Genomic DNA, 25,490 nt, shown 5'->3' on the forward strand with positions numbered 1-25,490 from the left:
GTTTCACCTAAACTTCCAAGCCAGGGAAGAACCTTCTCCCTGCGGTCTCGGGTTCATTTTCTAGGGAGTGCTATGTCAGCCAGAGACACGCACTGCTACCTTCCCATTGTTTTATAGTGGGGTGGGGAACCTTTTTTGGATCCGGGGCCACTGACCCACAGAAGTCAGTTGGAGGGGCCATACACAAGTGACAAGCAAAAAAGAAAAAAACCAAACAAAACCCTCACTGGTGTAGCCCCTGACTGACAAGGCGACAGACACTCCCCACATTCCCCTCACACACCAGAGCCTAGGGGGGCACAGCCTAGTAGATTGTGTGCTCCAGCCCCACTGTGGGATGGGGGGGCTAGAGTGCCTGTGTGGGCCCTCCAATGTTTGGGGGGGGGAGCCCTGAGCTTTGGGGGGGGTCCGATCCAGGCAAGCTGGAGGCTGCATCCAGCCCCCAGGCCTTAGGTTCCTCACCCCTGTTTTATAGATTCCACTTTGGAATGTAGGAACAGAATTCCTGCCCACCCTTCCATGGGGAAATTACCTAGTCAGACCTGACCAGTTAGGGTGGTCACGTGACTTCCTAAGACCAACCACTGTTTAGACTCCAAGGACAACAGTGATATGTGATGGATAGGAGGAGTGCTGGCTAGCACTCGGTGACTAAGGGGTTAAACTTAGGTAGCTAGCAAGGGTGTTGGCAGAGGGCCAGAAGAACCAATGGGCTACAGTGCTGAAATGTGAATTGTAAAGATATACCTGCTGCTGCTTCTTTGTGAGTCAGGGCTGGCTCTAGGTTTTTTGCCTCCCCAAACAAAATATTTTTGGCTGCCCCGCCCCCCATTGGCCTGCTGCTGCAGGACAGGCACGGAGGAGGAAAGCGCCCCTTTCACCTTGCGGCTCTTTGACTCCCACCACGCCCTCTGGCCAAAGCCAGCCTATGTCCTGTCTCCCCTCCAGACATACCCTGACCCCCCCCCCCCCCTCCCTCTCACTGAACCCAGTTTCCACCTTCTCTCCCCTCCCAGGCAAACCCGACCCCTCAGTGACTGGACCCAGTCCACACCCCCCCCCCCCACTTAATCCACCCTGCGCCCTCTTCCCTCCCAGCTAAACCCAATCCCCCCGCTCCTGACCAGACCCAGTCTGCTCCCCTCTCCCACCTGCCCCCACTGACTGAACTCCGTCTCCTTTCCCTCTCCCCACCAAACCCTCTTGTCCCCTCCCTACAGCTGGGGGGTGCCGGGGGAGGGGCCAGGCGGGCAGAGCCCATGGCGGCGAGTCCCCACGGGGAAATCTCTGGCCAGGCCAGAGCTGCGCATCTCCAGGAAAATGCGTGGGGCCCAGGCAGCGCTGAGAGCGCTGCCCCAGTGCCCAGCCTGCTCCTGGCCCAGCTCCGGCTCAGGCTGTCCCATGATGGCCCCCAGCCTTGCCTTGGCACGGGAAAAGCCGGCCCATGAAGCCTGCGCCCCACGGAGCGGGTGCGGGACAGGGCTGCCCTCCCCCAGAGCTGGCCATGCAACACCCGGGGGCCCCGCTAATCCCAATGACTGCGCGCCCCGCTGCTCGCTCTGGGTGGTGTGATGGGACCAGCTGCGCCCCCCCCCCCCCCCCCCCAAAGCCTGCGGCACTGCCACCATGTGCACGCACCTGCCCACTGCTGAGCGCCGTGTGCCTGCGGATCCTGCCACCAGGGTCAGTCACCCACTAGCGAGAGATCCGCGGCGGCCAGTGCGTTTCGTCCCTGGCTGTGCTCTGCGCGCCCCACAGCGGGCCTGCAACGCAGGCAAGTTTGGGGCTGGCGCCTGCGCTGTTTCACCTCCACCGAGCCCAGGGTGTGGAGCGGGGCCATGGGCGGGCCACAGCCGCTGTAGCTCTCCCTAGCTGCCCGCAAAGCGAGCTTTCCTTCTGGGTGACGAGCCCCGCAGGCGATGGCAGCCGGGACGGGCTTCCGTGAGCAGTGGGGTTCCCGGGCTGCCTTCGGGACGTGTCAGTGACTCGCGCTGCATGGTGCCTGGAAAAGGCTGGAATCCCGCACCAGGGCTGGCTCCAGTCAGGCCCCCATCAGCTGCGTGGCGAGCTTCCCCTGGCTGGCAGGTAGCTCCCCCCCTTCCTCTGTGCCCAGCACTGAGGCACTGACCCTTCTTCCCAGGTGGCTGGGTGGGGCAGCAAGAGCGCCTGCTCCCCCTGCAGGACACTGGCTCCGCTGCCCCGCCCATTGCCCTGGGCGGCCAGAGGCAGGCCTGCATCCGGAGGTAAGGCATTTCCATCGACTACTCAACTAGTCAGTTAACCATTACTTAACATCCTTATTCCATAGTCCACGTCTAACTTTATACACACAAGAATGATACATACACCAAAATAAGATATCCAGATCCAGCAGATTGAGACATTAGCATTGATAGGCTACATGAGATATTTTGTCTAAAGCATCTTTGAGTTATGCATATTGGCATCCATAAGTCCATTTCATCAAGTGTGTGTGTGTGGGGGGGGGGGAACCTGTCACAATTAGATGTAGGAAAAAACTGACTAACAAACTAAATTGTTGAACAGAACCTCCTTCTAGTTCTCTGCTGATTGGTAGGTCAAAGTTAGGAATATAGTTTTCTGGCCTAACCAATGAGGAATTTCTTGTCATTTGCATACATAAAGCAGATTTTGGTTTCAAATAAGCCCATTCTTTGTGCTAGGGTTCAACTTGTTAGGTGTATACAGTACAAATGAGTAAGGAAGGGCAGGGCTGCACCGCATCATAGTCCCTGGTAGAACTGTTGTAAAGAAGTTAGGGGGAGTAAAGACTCTGGCTGTGCTGGTATCTGGGGGCTGCCCTGCTGCTTGTCAGTGGTACGTAGTGTTTGGGATCAGCATTCCCTATAAGCTGTGTGGCAGCACAGCTTATCAGGTAGTCAGCCAGCTCTGTGCATGGAGCCCTGAGCCTCTGACTGGGCAGGGCTGATTAGTCACCTGGGAAGATGGGCTGTCCCACAGCTTAGAGGGACACTAGTTGGGATGTGTGTGTCTCTTGTATCAAAATCTAATAAATGTTTAGTTGAGCCTTTTGGTGGAAGAGTTTGGTACAGGAAGTATTCAGCGTACACTGTAAATTGGGTGAAGTTCATTTGACATGTAAGTGTTAGGATGTAGCCAGATCTGCATACGTCTGCTAGTTGGAATAATTTGGTAGTAAAGTTTAGTAACACCTTATCTATTCACTTTAAATACTGAAATCTTATGTTTACTATCAGACCAGTCAAGTCAGTGTTTTGCTATCCAAGATCAAAATTGTTCAAGTCAGATTTTTTTTTTTATTGCCAAACAATTTCCAGCTAGGCAGCATGAGCCCAAACATGAGCTTATCAGTTGGAGCTAACCACAAGAATATGGAATATTGTATACAGAAATTGGTGTACAGGTTTGCTCTAGCTACTGCAAAGTTGTTAGAGCCAACTCAATAAAAGTACTATTACTGGCCCATTTCCATTTAAATCTGTTTCGGGCATTGAGGTTGAATAGTTGAAAATAATACATTATTTTGCCATTTGTTCTGGATCTCTCCCATGCGGTCAGTCACCAGTGATTCCTGCAGCATGAGTGTGCTCACACTTCAACAATCCAAGTGAAGAGGTGCTCTTCACTTACCAGCCATTCTTTAGGGAAAAGATGACTCTTCCATTCCATTTGAGGCAGAAAGATAGTGATTGAATGATTGTCCAGAGTGGTGAACTTAAGTACAGGTTGCTAGCCTTGTTCTTGGCCTCTTCATTCTTATCTCCGAGTAGCCCTGCTTTTCAGCTTGCTTTCTTGATCTTAACAGAGCATGGAGCACTGAAAATATTCTACATTTAAAAGGAATCTGTTTGGGGACGGGGCATCGTTAAATGCCAGAGATAATGAAGTGTTTATATGGAATTCAAGCAGACCATAGAAATAAATTACTGGCATAAGACTTGAGTCTTTCACCTTGAGAAATCAGAAAAATCTTGACTCAAATGTGTTCAGTAGCAATCTAACCATATAGCAGATAATGTTACTCAAATGCCATGTTATACGGGATTAATTAGTGTGGAAAGGAATAACTAACTCCTGGAAGGTTGTTGCAGGTCATTCTTGAAGTGCATGGGCAGAGCTGAGTGTAGATGTCTATACTGTACCTAGCTTAAGTCTGTACCACTGATCACAATGTTATAAGCTACAAACTCGCTTGCAGTCTAGTGTGGAAGAAAACAAGCCTTCACTCTGCATTGTTTAAGCAACAAGTAGCCAGAGGCAGTTTTATTACGCCCTGCAGCAAGGGGAAAAACTGGTTCGGACAGGGGGGAAGGGCCCCCCCCCCCCCCCGAGGCAGATCTTTGAATACAAGCAATTATGAAGCAGTTTATATACTGTCTATTAAATATAATAACAATAACAATTAGTCTCCTTCCCATTACAAACACCAATGGCTAACAGTTATTTAGTTCCACCCAGATGCTCCTTATCTCAAGGTCCCTACCAGAGTCAGCATTCTATCCTTATCTCCGTATGGAGGCGAAGGCAGCGTCTAATTACAGATCTCGCGTTGTCAGGCCACAGACTTAGCCTGACTCTTGCTCTCTTGTTAACAAGACCAAGATGGCTGCACACAAATTCCCTTATTCCCTTTTCCTGCCTCCACATTAGAGAGACTTTTTTTTTAATGTAGTGGAGCTGCTACTTCTCATCCATTGTGGATAATGAGTGACTCTCTACTGCTTAAGGGCATAAAACCAATCACCAGCTGCCTGGGGTTGAGAGAGAAACCTTATCTTTATCAGGGTTGTGTGCTTTACTCTGAAGCATCTCATCTGCCCACTCTTGGGGAGAAAATTCTTGGCTAGGTGGGTTTAATTGTCTGATGATTCCTATACTAGGAAATTGGTATTTACTTCTTGAGACTAGGGATGTTCAATATCAGTTAACTGAATAGTCGATTAACTTCATGAATTCTTATTGGTTGAGTATTCTATAGTCCCCAGGGGCAGGGCCGGCAGCCAGTGCACTCCAGCCACTCTGCACTGCTGCCTCTGTATCGGAGGCAGCAGCACAGGGTGCCAGGTAAGAGTTCATCTGCAAGGGCAGCCAGTTTGAAAACCAGCTCCCCTTGTGCACTGGCTACCTGTTGCTCTGCACTGCTGCCTCTAATATAGAGGTAGCAATGCAGGATGGCAGCAGTCCCTGTCCAGGGGAGGGGCTGAACTCCTGGGCCCAGCACAAGCCAGATTTGAGCCAGGCTGCCTGTCCACCTGGCTCCCAGTACACTTTAAATGCAGAGCTGCAGCGGGGGTAGGTCCTGGACCCAGCATGTGCCAGGACTGAGCCAGGCTGCTGGCCAGCCTGCTAAAAAAAATTTACTGGCAAGGGGGAGAGGGGAATGTGTATAGTCTATAGCATTAACCTATAAGCTTTTGCTTATAGGTTAATTGACTACACTATTACATCCCTACTTGAGACATGCTGGGATAATGGATTCCTATCCAGTTTCTAGCTCAGAGCCGACTGAGCTATGTGACATGAGAACATAAATGAAGTCCTGCTGCTAGAGAGAGGAGCAGAGTTGCTTTGGGTTGCAGTGGGTAATAATTTTTGAATGGGGGGGGGCGCTTTGGTAAGTAGTCGAGGGGTGCAGGGTCTGGGATGGAGGTTGGCTGTAGAAGGGAGCTCAGGGTAGGGGACTGGGTGTGGGGTGTGAGTTTGGGTGAAGGAGGGGGTTATGACTTGGGGCAGGGGACTGGGGTGCAGGTTTCAGGAGGTGGTATGGGTGCAGGAGAGGGGTGTAGGAGGGGATGCAGGTTCTGGAAAGGAGTTGTAGGGTGGACTTGATTTAAATCAATTTGCTTTAAATCACTAGTCAGGAAGACCTGATTTAATCATGGTTTTCTACATAAAAGTGCATTCCAGTGAGAGAGTGGTATGGTAGATCTCAAATCAATGAAGGCTACACTCAGACCTCAAGATATCAGGAATATGCTGCTCAAACAGTTTTGTTTTTGTTTCTACTACCTGTCCCTCCCTTCTCACATTTATCTCCAGACTTCTTCTCCTTGTCCAGATCTATTCCTTCCCCAAGAGCTTTTTGAAATTTTGCACTTTTAGAGAGAGGCAAGGGATTGACTCTGTGTACACAGATAGGGTTGAGGTCTGTTTTCTCACCTCCTAGATACTTATTTCAAAACATTTTTGCTGTTAACAAGCATGTTCTCTCTGGAGACACAAATCCACAGTTTGAGAACTGCAAAGCTAAGCATCTCTGATAGTATCTTAGGGTACGTCTACACTTGCTCCCTAGTTCAAGCTAGGGATGCAGATGTAGGCGACCGAAATTGCTAATGAAGTGGGGATTTAAATATCCCGCGCTTCATTAGCATAATCTCGCCGGCGCGTTACTCCGCTCAACAGCTGATTCGAACCAGGAAGTGCGCTCCAGGATGTGTTGGTTCAAACCAAGGGGTTTAATGTGCAGGTGAGATTATGCTAATGAAGTGTGGGATATTTAAATCCCCACTTCATTAGCAATTTCGGTCAGCTACATTTGCATCTCTAGCTCAAACTAGGGAGCAAGTGTAGACGTACCCTTATAGATCTGTGGTGTCCAACATGCTAGCCACACATGGCTATTTGGTTGGTTGAATGTGGCAAGTCCGCTATAGCAGTAGCTACTATAGTGGCCACTGCTTCAGAATTGGTTGGACACCATGGCTCTAGACTGAGCACTGAGTCCCATTGGGTAGATAGGTTACTCTTTTTAACTAATCTATACAGAAACCTCTGGAACTCCATAAGATTGGGTCCCTAATTCATGAACTAAGAAGAGTTTTGGAACTAATTTACAATAAACGTTACATGAATACATTGTCCCATACTCTAGCATTAGAATTTATAATCCCTAGTCCATGATGACAGATCTTTGAGCTATTCTTTATCTTAGGTTTTTCCCTCAAAATTGTATCTTATTAAAACTATCTAATCAAAAACATCTGATTTAAATAAAATTCATCTTTTAAAAAATCCTTGCCTTTTATCCACCCTGCAGAATTGTGACCTGGGAAGGGGGGGGGGAGGAGAGTGTTGGTTCATGATCTGGGGCAGGGAATTGAGGTGCAGGAGGGGGTGAGCTGCCAGAAGCAGGCTCTGGCCAGGAGACGCTTACCTAAGTGGTTACCAGCCAGCAGGATCCGCAGGCTGGCTGGCTGCCTGCCGCAGCCCCACATTTAAAGCAGCTGGCTGTTCCATGTAGCTCTCTGCACCGTGCGCCAGAGGGGAGGCTTCATGCACTGCCCTCAGCTCCCATTGGCTGGTTTCTGAGTAGAGCCATATGAAGTAGCCTGCCACTTCGAGCAGCGTGGAGCTGTTCCATGCCAGAGGGTCCCTGCATGTCAGGCTGTGGGCCCAATTAAAAGCCTTGGCAGGCTGGATCTGGCCCGCCCCTGCTTTGGACAATAGCATATACTGTATTTGGAGAGAGGAAAGTTAAACTGAATGTGACTGATACCAAAGTACTGCTGAAAATATGCTTAATTTGCTCAATTACTTTGGGAATGGTAATATTGCAGTTCATACAAATTAAACTGGTTGCTTATGCATCATAAGTTTGCTAGAAATTAGTGTGGAATCTTTCACTTGGCAAAGCTGTAACATGTATTTTGCTCTTCACAGTAAAGTTCCTGGGTTTGTAAGGATGATTGCGCCAGAAGGCTCCTTGGTATTCCATGAAAAGGCTTGGAATGCATATCCATATTGTAGAACAAGTAAGCTTGCTCTGAATTCTTAAGTCTTTGCTTTACTGCTTAGCGATGCTGTCAAGTGGTTTAGGCCCTCAACGTTTTGCAATTGAGTGGAAAATATTTTACAGGTAACTCTGTGGGGGCGGGGAGGGTGGGTGGGTGGGTGTGTGTGTGTGTGTGTGTGTGTGTGTGTGAGAGAGAAACCTACTTTGGCTGAGCTATGCAGCCATCAAAGACATGACAACTTAACCAGCAGATTCCAGTTCCAAGACTTCATTAGTCTTGTACTGGGGACATCATGCACCTAAAGAGCCTGACTAACATCTCTTTCCAAGACCAGGATAAAACCTGTTAGGAAATACTCATTATTTGTAGTTCCTAAATAGAGATGTAATAGTGTAGTCAATTACCTGATCAGGTTACTGATATAGACTACATGCATATTTCTTCCCCCCAGAAGCTGCTGCCACCCTGCACTGCTGCCTTGGGGATGACCAGGCAGATGGTCCATGAGGGGAGCTGTCTTTTTTAAAAAAAAAAAAAAAAAAAAAAAAAGACAGCTCCCCTCGTGGACCAGCTTCTGCCTGGCACTAGAGGCAGCAGCACGGAGTGGCAGGGGGCTCCTCAGGAGTGGGGCGGGAGCATGCTGGCTGCTGGCCCCACCCCACCCCCGGGGACTATAGAATAGTTGAGTTAACAGATGATGATTCATGAGGTTAATCGACTATTCAGTTAACCGATATTTAACATCCCTGTTCCTAAAGGCTTCTGCAAATGAGTGTAAAGGTTAAAAATGATAATTGTAGATTCCACATCAAGTTCTTTGACTTGGTGTAATATTCATGTTTAGAGTCCAGAAAACTTTGGTCTTTACAGGAGGATGTTATGTAAAGCAGATTTATTCATATTGCATTTCTTAAGCTTTGATTTCTTTAAGTTCCAAGAATGCTGTCCACTTACTTTTTTGTTTAAAATACTTAAAGCGTACTTCATCTTTAACATGAACAAGCTGGCTCATAGAAGTATGCTGATGAATGGGGTTTTGTGGGGTTATCTTATTGAACTAGGGGTTTTGTGACTGACCTGTTGCACGTATTAATGCTATTTTGAATGCTTCCTTTTCCTTCCTATTGCATGTCCATCCGGCTTTCAGTTGTGACGGTGAGTACCTGGATTATTATTTATTAAATGTTTAATGTGGCTCTTAAAACCAGCTTTTAAGCCAGCTACACCCAGCATTGGCTCCTGCTTCCATCCCCCTCCTTGCTGACTCTCTGATAGAGGCTGTAAGGGGTGGCGGGGAAGCGACTAGTTGCTTATATCCCTAACCCCCAGAGCTGCTACAAACAGCTGGCTTCAGCTCCAGCAGTCGCCACGTGGAGGGTGGCTGCTGCAACTGAAGCCGGCTGTTCATGGTGGCTCTAGGGGCTGGGGCTGGAGTACATGCTGACCCCCCCAGTGCTGCCCTAACCCCCAGAGCCTCCCCCCAATGCTAGTCACTGATCCCAGAGCTGCACTGCACCCAAGCCCTCTGGTGCCAGTCCCCAGTGTTGCATAAATTGCAAGGTTCGTCCCCTGGAGGCCAGTCTAATTTGCCCACAGAAGAGAGTCACACTTTCAGGCTGGGTCCAACTCCATTTTATTGTTTGCAAGCAATGGTCAGCCAAGGAGCTATTGCTCAAAGCAAAGCTGACCCTGGGCGTTGGCTAAGCATCCTTTTTTATATTTTCTTTAACTTTCTTATCCAACTTGGCACGTCTTGATTTGTTACCTTAGCTTCGTGTTGCAGCGTTATTGGTTAGCATATTTCAACTCTATTCCACTCAGTAACAACCACCAGTACAGCTTACTTAAGTAATAGCAATTAGCAAATTTCCCTAACTCAAGTAATACGTGTAATCCAGTCCTTGAGAAATGGGTCTAAACAGCTAGTTCCCCTTTTTACTACAGCTTCTAAAACATGCGCAATTAGATATGTGCTGTTTCAAGCTTAAGTAATGGAAGGGGGAAGAAGCACACATAGTTTTTACTATATTTTACTACAATTCCCTCCTCAAGATGCTTTCTTCGAATTATACTTAATCTGTTTCAGCCATTGCTAGATTCTGGTAATGTACATTTCACGTTTTACAACTGACTGCACAGTCCGCTGTACAAGAGCTATAAGACATGGTGCTAGACAAGGCAATAAGCATAACATTATTATAACAAAACAGAACAGGAATGTGTACCAACATAGCACAATAAGATTCGTGTTCATGTTCTTCTTACTAATTTTCAGTTTTAGTCTTTTTGTAGTCAGAAATCTTTGGGCTTTGGCGGTGTCCTAGAAGCTGAGTTTTCCTCTTTTTCTTTGCATGCAGGGGAGAGGTTACTAGCACATCACCCTGTAATATTTTATTTTGGTTCTTCTGGTATCCAAAAGGTGGGAAAGCAGGACCAGGAGAGAGAGGCTTATCAGCAGTCGGGGTAGGATCATTTTGAGATGGAAAGATCTTTTTGCAGTGAGAAGCCTTGGCCAACAGTCAGTTCTTGGTACTTCACAGCGGTGTTGGTGGTTAGCAAAACTTGGTAAAGGTCTTTCTAGAGTGGTCTTTCTCTGATGGACATAAGAGTATTCTCTGAGCCAAAAGCCAGCTAGCTCTTTTAGAACCAAGGTTATTTCCTAGGAATAAAGCAAACCGTAAAAACAATCCCACGCGGTTGCTTTATACTGGCCTTATCAAAGTGAGGCCTTTTTGGCATGTGGTTGCCAGGGGAACCAGGGTCGCAGTTACTGCTGTAGCATACGCTTCTCAGGCTGATTTAATGATTTGAGTTTGTCAGTCCTTAGCAAGATACCATGGACTGCCTCAGTTTACTCCTATAGTTCTTTTCTCTTGACTTTGGGGTTCTTCTTAATCTACTAGGTTAAATACAACAATTTAAGGGGTTTTAATTTACTCTGGAAGTGCCGGTACAGCACCAACATTATTATAAATGTTAAAATCAAAACTCCTCACATAATTTGGCAAACACTATTCAAATCCATCCCCAAGATATTTCGTTGCCTTACTGGCGCTGCCCATGATTATAGGTTTGACCTCTACTGCCTGGTTGAGTGCTGCAGAGGTAGGTGTTTGGCATGGTCCACGGTGTTTCCCCATCTGTGCATACCTCAGACGGCCAGCCCCGATATATCTTTGGGCATTGGCCACCAACTTCTTGATCTTTGCCTGCAGGGCCAGTAAACCCTCCTCTGGTACTTACTTCCGCCGTGCCACTCAGCATCTCATGTGAGGTTATCTCCACTACCGAAGTGCGATAGAGCCACATTCTATTGACGGTCAGGCCGCTTGATGAGGGACTGTTATGCACACAGACGGATATATAGAGGGGCAGGATGGAGTGATCAGTCTGGGTAGTCAAACACCAGTAGGTACCGTTCATTTGGACCAGCTCGATGTTCATTTGTTTCTCTGAGACAACCACATCAAACCTAGGCAGATTCGTCATGATGTTAAATGGGCAGATACATAAAATTTCCTTATCAAAGTGGGTGCAACAATCCCTGGGTATAGGGAGGCTCCCACACCTTTAGAATAAACAATGCTTCTTATTTTATCTATATGCCCCTGCTTTGGTACAGGCAGGGAGGTTATTATTCTGATCTGAGTGAGGAATCCCCAGAGAGGCCAAAAACAAATGGTTGTACTATACCCTATCCAGGTGGGCCTTTGGGTCCTCATGGATTCTTTCTTTCCCCACTCCCATGGGTAGGCACAGGGGAGATAATCTCCAGTCCAAACATCAGGTTAGGTCTAGTGAAGTAGACACAGAGCTGGACAGATCCTTCAAACTATTTAGGATCAATTGATTAGCTTGGCTGGTGTGTAGGCCTTCACGGGCACTGGATATTACTGCATTTACAAGCCTGGATTCTCATACAATTTCTGGGCTGTGACATAAGTGTTGCTGACAGAGTTTCCAGGCTCAAACCAATCTGCGATGGTATCTGCTAAGCCTTGTCATTGCCTATTCAGGCATTTGCCAATTTGATTAGCCAGTCTAGCACACAGCTGGTCTGTACCAGTGTGGAACATCATCAAGGTAAAGATCAGTGACAGTTGTCCTGGTTCTGGGACAGGGGCCTGTTCAGGGCATGATGCACAATTGGGAGGCTCTATTTTGTCCTTAAAGTCCTGGTTGATGATATCTAAATGAGGGCAAGTTAGCAATGGCCATTAAAGCAAAATCAGTCTGGTGGGAAGGAGCTAGTCCTGTCTCCCATCCTTCTGTTCACGTGATGCACTCCTTGCTTCTTTCCAGTTCTTTTTGTTCACCTGTGGAGACATTGTTAACATTCTCCTAGCCTAAACAATTTTCTACTCACAACATTTGCAATACGTATTACAATTAAGACACACAAAACAAACTTGGACAGAACACAAACTCATTATGTCATGACACAAAACCATGGTATTTTGTTGTTGTTGTTTTTCTTCAACTGGCACCAGCGCTTTCTGATGATCTGAAAGACAAGAAAACATTTCTCCCCCCCATCGGGGTGGCCTATTATAACTTAAAATACTGCCTAAGATCTGTTAGGGGAACCGGTTACAGCTAGTTCCTTACCATTTTCATGTACGAGTGAGCTGCAACTTTCTGAGAACAAAAGCGCTTCATCGGTACTCGTGACCTTCCACTCCCTTGAATTACCTTAGAGTTGCTAGCCCTCTCCAACAGTGGCATGGCTCAGTTTCCCTCTTGTATTGCAGACCGGGCTTTTTTTTTTTTTATCTTATGATCTGTCTTGATCCTGCTAAATGACTTTTCTTAATTACACAGATTTGTCTAGCATTAATTTGGTAAGGAGAGTGGGCTTTCCAATTAGCCCCCACACCTCCTAATTCTTTTCAGTATAAGGTTTTTATAACGTCCAGGCTGCAGCAGTTGATCTATGCTGCTGACTCTGGGGTGGATCACTTGCTCATGCTCTGTAAGGAGATTTATGTTGCAGAATGTGTCTCCTTGTTAGGGCAGATTTAGTTTTTAGTGATTACATCTTCACATTCAATTTCTACTGGTTGACATTTGGGTGGCTTTTAAGTTACCTTCCCCCACGCCCTCGAACTAATTATAACGGCGTGTGAGGGAAAGGTTTTATCTTTTTTTTTTTTTTTTTTTTTTTTTTTTTTTCCTCTGGATGGCCCCTACTCATGTGTTGTGAAACATCCTTGAGTTGCCTGCGATTCCAGCCAGAGAGGCTGTCGTTATCTATTTGCTAAGAAGGGCTTGAGAATTTCCTGAAGTTGCTTGGATTTGATCCTTGCTCAAAGCTCGCACTCTCTTTTTAATCTCATAGCCTAAGAAGGTGACCTTTGGTTGGGGCTTTTTCTTGTGAGACTTTATATCTCCTTTTTTCCTAGGGCATCCAACAGGGACTCCATTGCCCTTTTCTAGTTTTCTAAGTCTTTCTGCAATGTGATCTCAAAGACATGGGGGAGCTGATACAAAACCCTGGGGCAACACAGTCCACAACAACTGAGTTTTGTCATGGGTATGTGGGTCCTCCCACTCAAAGGCAAATAGTTTCTAACTGTCTTTATGCAAAAGGATAGAGAAGAAAGCATCTTTTAAATCTAACACTGAGAACACCTTTGCATCTGCCAGAACTTGTGTTACAATGGTGTGTGGATTTGGGACCATAGGGTGGTCCACAAGAACCTTCTTATTTACAGCCTTCAGGTCCCGCACTAATCTATACGAGGTGCCATCTGCTTTGCGTACTCCTAAAACCGGGGTGTTAAAGGGGGAAGAGCCCTGTTTCACCGGCAGCTGCACTACAATCCGATCACCACGGAAGAAAATTTCAGCCTGCAGCTTAGTTAGCATATCTCGCCCTAGTTAGGCAACTGGGCATGCAGATGAAACAACAAAGGCATGCTCCAGCATATTATCTCTAATCTTCGTGAGGAGGGGTTTACATACAGGTAGCTTGCTTCGCCTTCTTCCTTCCCCTCCTCATGTTGCTCCACCATGGGAGTTTTTCTACGCCTGCCTTGAGTCAGATCAACTTCACTACTAGAATCATTTAAAAACTTGGGGCACGCTCTCTTGCCTCCCGTGGCCTTAGTTTTTGCTATCATAACTCCACAAGCTCCTATACTACACTTCAGCAGCCACGCAGGTCGCCTCTGCATGTGATTCAACCAACAATTAATATTTGGGAACTAATCTCAGTGCCTATCTCGAGTAACAATACTATGCACAGAGGCAACTAGATTTACATTAAAAGACTCTGTATCTAGCCAGCCTATCCCAAAGATTGGCCACTCTAGCTGACAGAACTTGATTAAATAATCCTTTGTCATTTTAATCCCAAAATCACCCTTAAATTTACTGAAATTGCGCAACATGCATCCCAATGGGGTTACGGAGTTTTCTACCCGGGAGCGACCTGGACTCATGTCTATATATTTATTACACACACACACACACACAGTCAACACGCTTTTACCACGGCTCCGTATGTCGATAGAATGACACCACACCAGCTTTTAGCGTCCGAACTCAGAGAGGGTCCAGCGCTTGGCTGCCTCACTAGAGACACCGGTGTGCCCTTGTGGAACCGTGACACTTAAGACAGGTCTATTAAACAGCAACGAATATAGACAGACAGGGGGCTTAGAGACTCGCTGGGTCACGAGGTTTGGCTGACCCCCCTTGCAATCAAGAAATCCTGGTCATCGGGTTTCCCCTTGCAGGATTCTTGGGGCGGCTGGAGTCAGCTTAAGTCTCAGACCTGGTCAGCGACAGTCATTCTTACACACAAACTTTTAGTTTCACAATTTAGGTTTCTAACAAATCATTAATATCAAGAACAGAAGTACTCCTACTAAAAACAAAAGCAGTCCCCTGGGGTTTTTCTAACTCCTCATAATTTCCCCACGCAACCCACGGGTTCGTGGTGTTCCTTCTGGGGCTTACAGAGGTTTTTACCATTCGGGTGCGACCCGCCTACCCTATACCGTGTTTTCCTACCGGATATACCGTGTTTCTTCAAAGTTCCCACCGTCCCCGAAGGACAGTCCTTGAATTACCAACACTACCCAAAACACAGGGAATTTTCGGTATACTCACTCCGTCTCCGCCCCGGCGCCTTCTCTTCGGACCTCACAGCCTAGTTGACTCGTTCAATAGAGACTCCTTTAACTTTCCGGATGTCCCGACTCACGCTTTCGGTGCCGTGACGGACTCAAACAGTCCGGTGCGCACTTCACGGTCACCTACGGCGAATCTTGTCGTCCGACTCCGGAGTAGTCCAAGGGGAGTCCCATCTGGGGTGCCAATTTGTTGCATAAATTGCAAGGTTCGTCCCCTGGAGGCCAGTCTAATTTGCCCACAGAAGAGAGTCACACTTTCAGGCTGGGTCCAACTCCATTTTATTGTTTGCAAGCAATGGTCAGCCAAGGAGCTATTGCTCAAAGCAAAGCTGACCCTGGGCGTTGGCTAAGCATCCTTTTTTATATTTTCTTTAACTTTCTTATCCAACTTGGCACGTCTTGATTTGTTACCTTAGCTTCGTGTTGCAGCGTTATTGGTTAGCATATTTCAACTCTATTCCACTCAGTAACAACCACCAGTACAGCTTACTTAAGTAATAGCAATTAGCAAATTTCCCTAACTCAAGTAATACGTGTAATCCAGTCCTTGAGAAATGGGTCTAAACAGCTAGTTCCCCTTTTTACTACAGCTTCTAAAACATGCGCAATTAGATATGTGCTGTTTCAAGCTTAAGTAATGGAAGGGGGAAGAAGCACACATAGTTTTTACTATATTTTACTACACCAGTATTAGCCCTGCCCCCCTCACCTAGCCCTGCGTTGCTCCCAGCTGAGCGCTGCTGCCTGGGTTGTGGTTGCTCTAAGGCTGTTCTGCTGGGCTCCATTCAGCCCTCCTGCCGTGCACTGAACCACTCTTCCGCATCCAGGAGGAGACCCCACCCCTGCCCGGTGCTGGTTGGCTCCTCCTTATGTCCCCTTTCCTACCAGCACATTTGTTGTCTGGAGCAGGGAGCTTCTGCTGCTGAGGGAGTGCCCCTCCCCAACCAGGAAGCTCTCTGTGCAGCAACCCTAAACCTCTGGGCAGGGCTCAACTAGCAGCTGCCCTGGGGCGCAGCTTACAGGGAACTTAGAGCACCAGCATGGTCTGTGGTTCCAACCCAAAGCCAGCTGCTGAATTTTCCTGCTGAATGTCTTATCTCTTAGAATCCTTCAGGTTAAGTGCAGCTCTAGAAGGGGAAAGGATTAGCACTTCCTCATTTGATTTGGTAGTGCCCAAGAATTCAGATCTCTCAGATGTCTCTTTAGTGGCCATAGGCAAGAAATGCTCAAAACATGGTCATTGCACTGAGCAAAGTTGGTATGATAAGTGGTAATGGTTTAATGTAGTGGGGACACAACTGCTATTGTCATCTAATGGGAATTTTTGTAACCTCATCCATCACTTTGCAAATTTGGCCTTCTAGGCTTATGTGCAAAGCACTTCTCACTGGCAATACAGTGAAGTGCATTTTAAATGAATTAAAATTATTATTATTTATTTGTTTATAAATGAGCAACTTCTTTGGGACTCTTGTTTGATCCATCTTGCCACATCACTACTCAGCATGGTAAATCTGGACTAGTCAGAACACCAGCAGGCTTTTTAACATTGAGCTAATATCAAACACAAAGCCCTTCTCGTAGTGTAGTTTTTTTAAAACCAGTTTTTTAATCTCTTCTGTAGTATACAGCCACTGTAGCTTGAAATCAGCCTATTGATGCTGGGATGCTTGGCAGAAATACACCCTGCCGGCATCTGAAAATATCATGGATCCTTCCTATAGAGCAGAGGTCGGCAACCTTTCAAAAGTGGCGTGTCAAGATTTAACTTATTCACTTCTATTTACAAATCTGTGTTCCAGGGGCAGGATTTTCTGAACCAGGTGCAGCTAGGGAGAATGATTTAATTTAAATTAATGAACCAATTAAGTGTGTTAACTTTCTTATGTTTATCAAACTTACTTTTATTTAAAATCATTAATTTATGTCCAACATAAAAGGTTTCGACATTTTCTTTATGGCAGGGGTGGGGAACCTTTTCTGGATTGGGGGGCCACTGACCCACAGTAAAATGAGTTGGGGACCACACAAGTGAGTGGGAAGCGCAAAAAAACAAACAGCCTCCAGAAACCCCCAACCATCACTGATGTGGCCCCCAACTGATACACCTCACTCCTCTGGTGCTCCAGCCCCATGGGGCAAGAGGGAGGACTGTAGTTCAGAGCTTCCCATAGGCCAGATTAACTTTTCTGGGGTTCTAGGGTTAGTTATTTTTGTGGACCCCCTTAGGTTCTGGGGGGGGGGGGCAAAATGAGGGGTTCAGTGTACAGGACAGGGCTGTGGGTTCAGGATGTGTGTGTGTGTGTGTGTGTGGGGGGGGGGGGAAGAACACCAGGAAAAAATTCTGTGGGGGGGGGGGGAAGAAGGGGGGGACGGGACCAAAGTTGGAGTCTTTTTTTGCTCCACAAGACTTAAGCACAAAAAAGCATTAAAACAGCATGTCCCCTTTAAGAGAGTGCAGGGATAGGAACAGGGGAGCGGTTGAGCACTAAGATGGCTTCCCCTTGGTCTTTTTGCTGGCAGCCATTTTGTGCCAGCAGCCTTGTGGAACCAGGTAAGCATGGGGTTGGGGGGCTGGGCCGGGGGGAGGCTGGGTGCCGAATGTTTGTAGGGTTGCCAGATGCCTGGCATTTTTGCCTCCTGGCTGGGGGGGGGGGGGGGGGGAAATCGGGAAATACGGACATCTCAGGTGTCCGTTATTTTCTGAATATTTTTTTTACCAGACAGGAGGCGAAAATACCGGACTGTCCGGGTGAATACTGGACACCTGGCAACCCTAGGTGCGGGGGGGTGAGGGTAGGGTGTCTGGGCAGGGGGCAAGAGCAAGGGAGGGTGTGGGGGTTGCTGTGCAGGGTCTGAGCATGAGGTGGAAGGGTGGGGGGCACTTACTTGCCTTTGTGCACCCCTCTGCTCTCAGCACTGTCTCCCAGACACGGCCTCCCACTGCCCCCATTGACCGAATTCTGGCTAATAGGAGCAGCGGGGAAAGCCTCCAGGTGACATGTCTGTGTGCTGATGTTTCCCCAGTTGGGGGAGGGGGAGTGGCAGTGCATGGAGCTGCTTCTGTTTGGAGAGTTTCCCCTCTGCTCTCAGCACTGTGTACCAGGCACAGCCTCCTACTTCCCCCCTTGGTGAGGCAGAATGAGGGTCAAATGTAAAGGGTTCCTTGAGTTTGTGAAGAGCAGGGTAGTAAGACTGGCTCATGTGCAAAAATTCCTATTCCTGATTTAGTGAAGTCTGGTTCACTTCAAATGGACTAACCCAGAATCTGGATTGGCATCAGAGAAACTTGACTTAAAATTTTAACTAGGCTGCATCTACACTGAGAGTTTTTGCAGCAGAAAATATGCTAATGAGGGACTCATGCTAATGAGATCATGACTTATGCTAATATTTTCTGCCATTTCTTTTTGTGTAAGGGGTTTTTGTGCAAAAAGAAGCATAGCTACTTCTGTTTTGCACAAACCCCCCGTTTTGCGTGAGATCCTTATGTTGAAAGATCCCACAGCAGAATAGTATTTTTGTATGGAACCTTGTCTTGTCAGAATTTTTTGTTTATTTAGAAGAAATGAAAACTTCTTGTGACACAGGGTGGGCAGGTACTGAAACCACTTGGAAGAGTCCAACTGAAATGTTTACAAATTCTCCATATTTGTGTGGGTAGGTGTCCTATGTATCTAGATTTGTCAAATAACCATCATTCAAATTACATTTTATACTCTGTTCAACATTTCAGGTTGAGGTGTAGGGTGTCCATCTGTTTTTCTATGTGCAGTAATGGGGGCCTCTATTCCTGTGTATGTTAGAGTTCAAATGGGAAGTGAAGTTTCTAGTCGAGGCCTACTGTGCCTTCCCTTGGAGGAGAAAAGAACTTGTTAAATGCAATATTTAAAGGTGGGGGAAAAAAGTATGATCACCCTTCTCCTGCATGGCTTTTCTTACAGAATGAATATATGAAAGACGACTTCTTCATAAAAATCGAGACCTGGCATAAACCAGACCTAGGGACATCTGAAAATGTAAGTAAGGGTCCAGTAGTAACCCAGCATTTGCTCTACTTACTGCACACATGATGATGATTCATCAGGTTCCCCTTTTCTGGCAGTGGGTGACAGCTGATCCTTAAAGGAAGGCAGTCTCTCTCAAACAAGTAATAAAAAGTACCCCTAAGAAGTTAGGGAAAGGGAAATGCTTTTTTTTTCTATTTTTTTTTTTTCTTCAAAGCTTATGAGATGTGCTACCTAGATAGTGCTCCTGAGCATTTGTGCAAGGAAACTTCTTATCCCAGATGTTTAAAGTCAGTGGTTCTTCTTCAAGTGCTTGCTCATGTCCATTCTGATTAGGTGTACGCGTGCCACGTGCACAGATTCCGGAGCTTTTTTCCCTTAGCAGTATCCATAGGGCCAGCAGGGAGCCCCCTGGAGTGGCGCCGGTATACCGGTGTGCATATACCCCCTCCACCCCCTCAGTTCCTTCTTACCACCCATGACGTGAAAGTAGCTGGAGCATGCTTTCAGGCTGTTAGCAGCTGTATTCCTTATCTCTTGTATTACAGTTCTAGTTGAAGTTTTATCTAGTTAAGTAGTTAAGTGCTGTAAATATTTAGTTAGATAGGGGAGCACAGCAGAACCCTCCCTGTGAGGGGAGGGCATGCCAGGGCCCCAGGGCTTTAAACCCTGTGCTTCCTGCTCCAAACCTATGCCCTGCGGAGATCCCCACTCCGACTGTCTAAAGTGTCTGGGTGAGGCCCATCGAGCTGAAAGCTGCTCTATCTGTAAGAGCTTTAAGCCCTGGACCAAAAAGGAGAGGGACTCCTGGCTAAAACTCCTACTAATGGAGTCGGCACTGCAGCCTCAGGGCGAGGAGCGGCCTCACTCTGTCCGCAGCGCACCGTCGGCGGCACCCGCATCGGCCAAGCATCGTCCTGAGACCGACAAGGCACTTAGGCACAGATCGCAGTCCCCGGTGCCGAGGGCCCCCAAGAGCTAGAGGGGATGCTCGGCAGAGAGGAGTGCCCAGAAGGTGCGCCCTAAGGAGGACATCTCGGCCCAAGGGGAACCAGAGGCACAGCTCGGCGAGGAGGAGGCAGTCCCCTCGAGAGTTCTCGTCATCTTCTCCAGACGAGGCCCTGGCTGACCCCATGCCCCAGCCCCCCGTCAATGGACTCCAGGGCGCACCAGGAGCTGCTCTGAAGGCTGGCGGTCAACCTTGCGGTCCAGCACGAGGAGGTCCACGAGGACCAAGATCCAATGGTGGACATCATAGTGGCAGCGGGCCCTGGCCGAGTGGCGCTCCCACTGAATAAAGCGGTGGACAAACTGTTGAAGACTCTGTGGCAGACGCCGGCCTCCATTGCGCCGACCCAAAAGGGAGTCGAGGGAAGGTACTACGTACCCCAAGCAGGGCACGAGCATCTTTTTAACCACCCGGCACCGGGATCCACTGTGGTACAGGCCGCAGGGCAGAAGGAGCGTCAAGGGCCCTCAGGTCCTACACCGAAGGCGAAGGAGCCCAAGAGATTGGACCTGCTTGGCCGGAAGGCCTATGCCACGGGGGGCCTCCAGCTACGTATAGCTAACCAGCAACTAATGCTGGGGCGTTACGCCTTTAACACATGGGTATCAATGCAGAAATTTGCCAGCCAGCTTCCCCCTGAATCCCGCCAGGAGTTCGGGGCCCTGACGGAAGAGGGGAAGGCAGTGGCGCGTACCTCCCTCCAGGCGGCCTTGGATGCGGCTGATTCGGCAGCCTGCACTATGGCCACAGGGGTGGTCATGAGGCGCAGTGCGTGGTTGCAGGTGTCTGGCATCCCGCCCGAGGTGCAGACCACTATTCAGGACCTGCCTTTTGAGGGGCCGGGCTTGTTTTCAGAGCAGACTGATTCCAAGCTTCATAGCTTGAAAGACTCAAGAGTGACGTTGAAGTCGCTAGGGATACATACCCCGGCACCTCAGAGGCGCTCCTTCCAGGCTAGACCCTATCCCAGACGGGGGCAAAACAATGATAGGGGTCGCAGGAGGGGCCGTAACAATAGCCGCCCTGACCTCTTTAGAGGCAGGCGTAGGGGCCCTCGGTCAGACTCCGAGAGAGGCTCAGGACCGTCACTCGGTCACCAAACTAAGCCCTCGCTTTGAAGGTACGCCGGAGAGCAGAGTACCAGTCGCACCTACCTGCCCACTCTTTGGGGACCGTCTTTCCCTCTTTTACCAGGAATGGATAAAGATCACGTTGGACTGTTGGGTCCTAGACCTGGTAAAGCAGGGGTATACTATCCCCTTCCTTTCCTGCCCTGCTTCCCACCCCCCCCCTCCCCTGCCCTCTTCAGGGACCCTTCTCACGAGACACTCCTTCTGCAGGAGGTGTCCAACCTGTTGACGCTAGGGGCCATAGAAAGAGTGCCCCCAGACATTAAAGGAAAGGGTTTCTACTCCTGCTACTTCCTAGTTCCCAAGGCGAAAGGGGGCATGCGTCCCATATTAGATCTCCGAAACCTGAACACCTTTATAAGGAAAGCAAAGTTCAGGATGGTGACGCTTGCTTGCATCATCCCATCGCTCAGAAAGGGGGACTGGTACGCTGCTCTCGACTTGAAAGATGCGTACTTCCATATTTCAATTTTTCCAAGTCACAGAAAATTTCTATGGTTCGTGGTGGGACAGGACCACTTCCAGTTTACGGTCCTCCCATTTGGACTGTGTACAGCCCCGAGAGTCTTTACCAAATGTATGACGGTGGTAGCCGCATTTCTGCGGCGGCACAGGGTCCAAGTGTTTCCATATCTGGACGATTGGCTGATAAGGGACCTGTTCTCGAGACTTGCATCAGATCATGTCTCACGGGCCAGGGCTTTGTTCGAGAGCCTCGGCCTCCTCATAAACGATGCCAAATCATTGCTAGATCCCACGCAAGTCATAGACTTTGGGGGGGCCCCATCTGGACTCGCCTTTGGGCAAGGCGTCTCTACCGAGAGACAGATTCATGGCTATCCACTTGCTGGTAGTGGGGCTGCAGGAGTTCCCAACTACGACAGCGAGGACCTGTATGAGGCTCCTAGGCCACGTGGCAGTGTGCACTTACATGGTCCAACACACCAGGCTGCGCATGCGCCCATTGCAGGGGTGGCTCAGGGTAGCGCACAACCCCTTGAGGTCGCTGCTAGATGCGGTAGTGACTATTCCTCAGGACGTTCTTCGTTCGCTGGACTGGTGGAAGGACGAGGGCACGGTGTGTGCGGGGGTCCAATTCACCAAAGCGTCCCCGTCAGTGCAGCTGGTCACGGATGCTTCGGATGTGGGATGGGGCGCTCACCTGGGCAACCTCAGGATGCAAGGTACGTGATCAACAGAGGAGGTTCACCTCCATATAAATATCAAGGAGCTGCGGGCGGTCAGGTTGGCCTGCAGGGCGTTCCTTCCCCACTTGCGGAACAGAGTGGTGGCGGTGCTGATAGACAACACTACGGCCATGTTTTATATCAACAAGCAGGGTGGGGGCGCGTTCCTCGCCCCTGTGCCGGGAAGCCCTAGATCTATGGGAACTGTGTATAGCCCACAGCATTTTCCTGGAGGCATCTCGCCTTCCGGGAACCAGGAACGGTCTAGCGGACAGGCTCAGCCGTTTGATCCAGGCACACGAGTGGGTGCTAAGGTGGGACATACTTCACGGGGTCTTCCAAAGGTAGGGGTTTCCCCGCCTGGACCTGTTTGCAACACTGAGCAACGCCAAGTGCAGGGAGTACTGTTCGTACATGGGACACGGTCTGGGCTCTTGGGGCGATGCGCTGCAGATCAGCTGGCCCAGGGGCCTACTCTATGCCTTCCCCCCCATTCCCTCTGATCCACGACACACTCCTCAGAGTGCAGAGGTTCAGGGCCCAGATCATCCTGATAGCGCCAGTGTGGCCTCGGCAGTACTGGTTCACCACCCTGCTGGATCTGACTGCGGAGGGCCCGTTCAGGCTACCCCTAGTGCCAGATCTAATCACTCAGAGCTGCGAGGCCAGGGTAGCACTCCACCTGAGCCTGTCATCTCTGCACCTAGCGGCGTGGCTCCTCAGTGGCTCTCAGTGACGGAGCGCGCCTGCTCCAGAGCAGTCCAGGAGGTCCTCCTAGAAAGCAGAAAGCCGTCCACTAGGGCCCTTTACGAGGCTAAGTGAAAGAGGTTTACTTCGTGGCTGGAGGGCAGGACGCTCGCTCCAGGTGAAGGGATGGTTCCGACGGTCTTGGAATACCTTCTCCACCTGCGGAAACAGGGCCTGGCCACAGCCTCCCTGAGGGTACACCTGGCGGCCATAGCGGCTTTCCACGCCGGGGGGGCCAAAGGTCTATCTTTGCCAATCCCTTGGTTAAAAGATTTCTGAAGGGAATTGACAGAATGCCATACGAGAGACCTCCGGTCCCAGCTTGGGACCTTAACCTGGTCCTGGCTGCCCTTATGAAGCCCCCGTTCAAGCCTCTGGCTTCATGCTCTTTGATGCACCTGTCCTATAAGGTAGCTTTCCTCGTGGCCATTACCTCGGCCAGGAGGGTGTCAGAGCTTAGGGCTCTCACCTCAGAACCACCCTACATGGTGTTTTTTAAAGATAAGGTGAGGTTGTGTCCACACCCGGGGTTTCTTCCCAAGGTTGTCTCGCACTTCCACATGTCCCAGGATATTTACCTACCAGTGTTTTACCCCAAGCCACACGCGTCGCCCAGGGAACAGGCTCTGCACTGCCTGGACGTTAGGAGGGCGTTGGCTTTTTATATAGATAGGACACGAGAGTTCCGTAAGTCAACTCAATTGTTTATTTCAGTGGCGGAAAGAATGTGTGGGCAGCCAGTCTCGGCGCAGCGTATATCCTCATGGATTACTTCCTGCATTCAACTGTGCTACGAGGGCGCGGGTAGACCACCGCCGCGCATAACAGCACATTCCACGAGAGCCCAGGCAACGTCGGCGGTGTTCCTTGCCCATGGGCCGATCTTGGAAATCTGCAGGGCAGCAACCTGGTCATCGGTGCACACTTTTGCAGAGCATTATGCAATTACGCAACTGGCCAGGGAGGATGCTGCCGTCGGGAGGGCAGTTCTATGCTCTGCAGAATGATAAGGGAGTAGTTAGTCACCTTCCGACCCCGCCTCCGGAGGGGGGACACGGCTAGGGACTCACCTAATCAGAATGGACATGAGCAAGCACTCGAAGAAGAAGAGGTTACTTACCTCGTAACTGTAGTTCTTCGAGATGTGTTGCTCATGTCCATTCTGCATCCCACCCACCTCCCCGTGTCGGAAGGAGCCGGCAAGAAGGAACTGGGGGTGGAGGGGCCAGCAGGGGTATATATGCACCGGTATACCGGCGCCGCTCCAGGGGGCTTCCTGCTGGCCCTATGGATACTGCTAAGGGGGGAAAAAAAGCTCCGGAATCTGTGCACGTGGCACGCGTACACCTAATCAGAAACACTTCTCTCCTATCCCAGCAGCTCTAGCAAGGGGATTTAATTAAATGTACTGGATGTTTTGAAAGCATACACGCAGTTATCTTGGTTCAAGCATTTTATTAATGTTATGTGATATTCCTTTTTCAGCTAATTTTGGAAATATCCTGGATCTGTCCTCAATGAAGCTGGTTCAGTGCCAGTAGGGTGGTGTGTGATATGGACTGTCCTCTTTCTCTTCTCCATTAAAAGGGTAGTCCGATACTAACGATGGGCACCCACATAAATGTCCATTTTCAGTGTTTGGATGACTTGCCTGGACCATTGTTTCTTATGCAGGCTAGAAACCTGCAGAGGGGATGACTTGTGCTTAATCTGAAGTGTATCTATATCTATTTTTGTTAGCGCAAGCATAATTGTCTAGGAAAGCATTTTACTTTCTAACAGCTATATGTATGACACATGCTATGTATCTGGGCCCTTCTATTTGCATTAGGTCAGGGTTGGGCAAAATACGGCCCGTAGGCCACATCTGGCCTGCCAAGATGTTGGATCCAACCTGCAGATGCAGCAGGGAGCTCAGGTAGGCTCCCTGCCTGCCCTGCTTCTCCACCCACCTCTCAGCTGTCAGCCCTGGTTGGGGGGGGGGGGGGTGGAGAAGTGTCACGCTAACCCTGTCCCCAGCACAATCCCATTGGACAGTTTCCAGCTATTGGGAGCTGCCTGTTTGAAGAACAGGTGGCACTTAAATACCCCTCCCCGTCAAGCTCATAGCTATTCAGACACATGGCCCCTGCAGCCTGTGCTGGGCTGCTGGATGGTAGTCACTCAAGTAAGTCTCCCAGCCAGAGCCTGCTTCTAGCATCCCACTCCTACCCCACATAACCCAAAGCCTCTGCCCCCACTCCTGCACCCCAGTCCCCTGCCTCAAGTAATTAAATCAAGTAATTTAAATTTAAATCCAAACCCCTGCACCCATACTCCCTCCTAGACCTCGCACCCCCTCTTCCACCCCAGTCCCTTACCCCAAAGTCCTTCTGCACCTGACCTCTATCCCAGATCCCGCATCTCCTAAATCAATATAATGGAAGAGTGGGGTCCTTGACCGCTTTCCAAATTGAGTAGTGCGCCCCCCCCCCCCCAAATCAAAAATTATTGCCCACCCCTGCATTAGGTCATGTCTTTTGAGAGATGTTA

General features: G+C 49.0%; 1 protein-coding gene, 1 long non-coding RNA gene and 1 pseudogene across 12 annotated transcripts in view; 2 read left to right on the plus strand and 1 right to left on the minus strand.

Moving 5' to 3' along the window:
- The window catches only part of LOC106731943 (phosphatidylinositol transfer protein beta isoform-like), a 167,646-nt gene that overhangs the window by 16,388 nt on the left and 125,768 nt on the right, over positions 1-25,490 (plus strand). For 10 of the 11 annotated variants that reach the window (XR_016348242.1, XM_075915695.2, XM_089775098.1 and 7 more), the window contains 2 exons: positions 7,666-7,757; positions 18,823-18,897. Coding sequence is in view for 9 of the 11 variants with exons in the window: in XM_089775098.1 (XP_089631224.1) it covers positions 7,719-7,757; positions 18,823-18,897 (114 nt within the window). In the remaining 2 variants the exon portion in view is untranslated. The remainder of the gene's footprint in view (positions 1-7,665; positions 7,758-18,822; positions 18,898-25,490) is intronic. The other variant, XM_075915691.2, reaches the window with a different exon arrangement.
- On the minus strand, positions 9,356-15,627 carry LOC149520824 (uncharacterized). Its single transcript, XR_016348243.1, has 2 exons — positions 14,856-15,627; positions 9,356-12,055 (listed from the first exon to the last, which is right to left on the minus strand). It is a non-coding gene; the product is annotated as an uncharacterized LOC149520824 (long non-coding RNA).
- On the plus strand, positions 23,052-24,185 carry LOC149520825 (uncharacterized; annotated as a pseudogene).

Source organism: Pelodiscus sinensis, chromosome W (genome assembly GCF_052426305.1).
Source record: "Pelodiscus sinensis isolate ZL-2025 chromosome W, ASM5242630v1, whole genome shotgun sequence".
Lineage (NCBI taxonomy): Eukaryota > Metazoa > Chordata > Testudines > Trionychidae > Pelodiscus > Pelodiscus sinensis.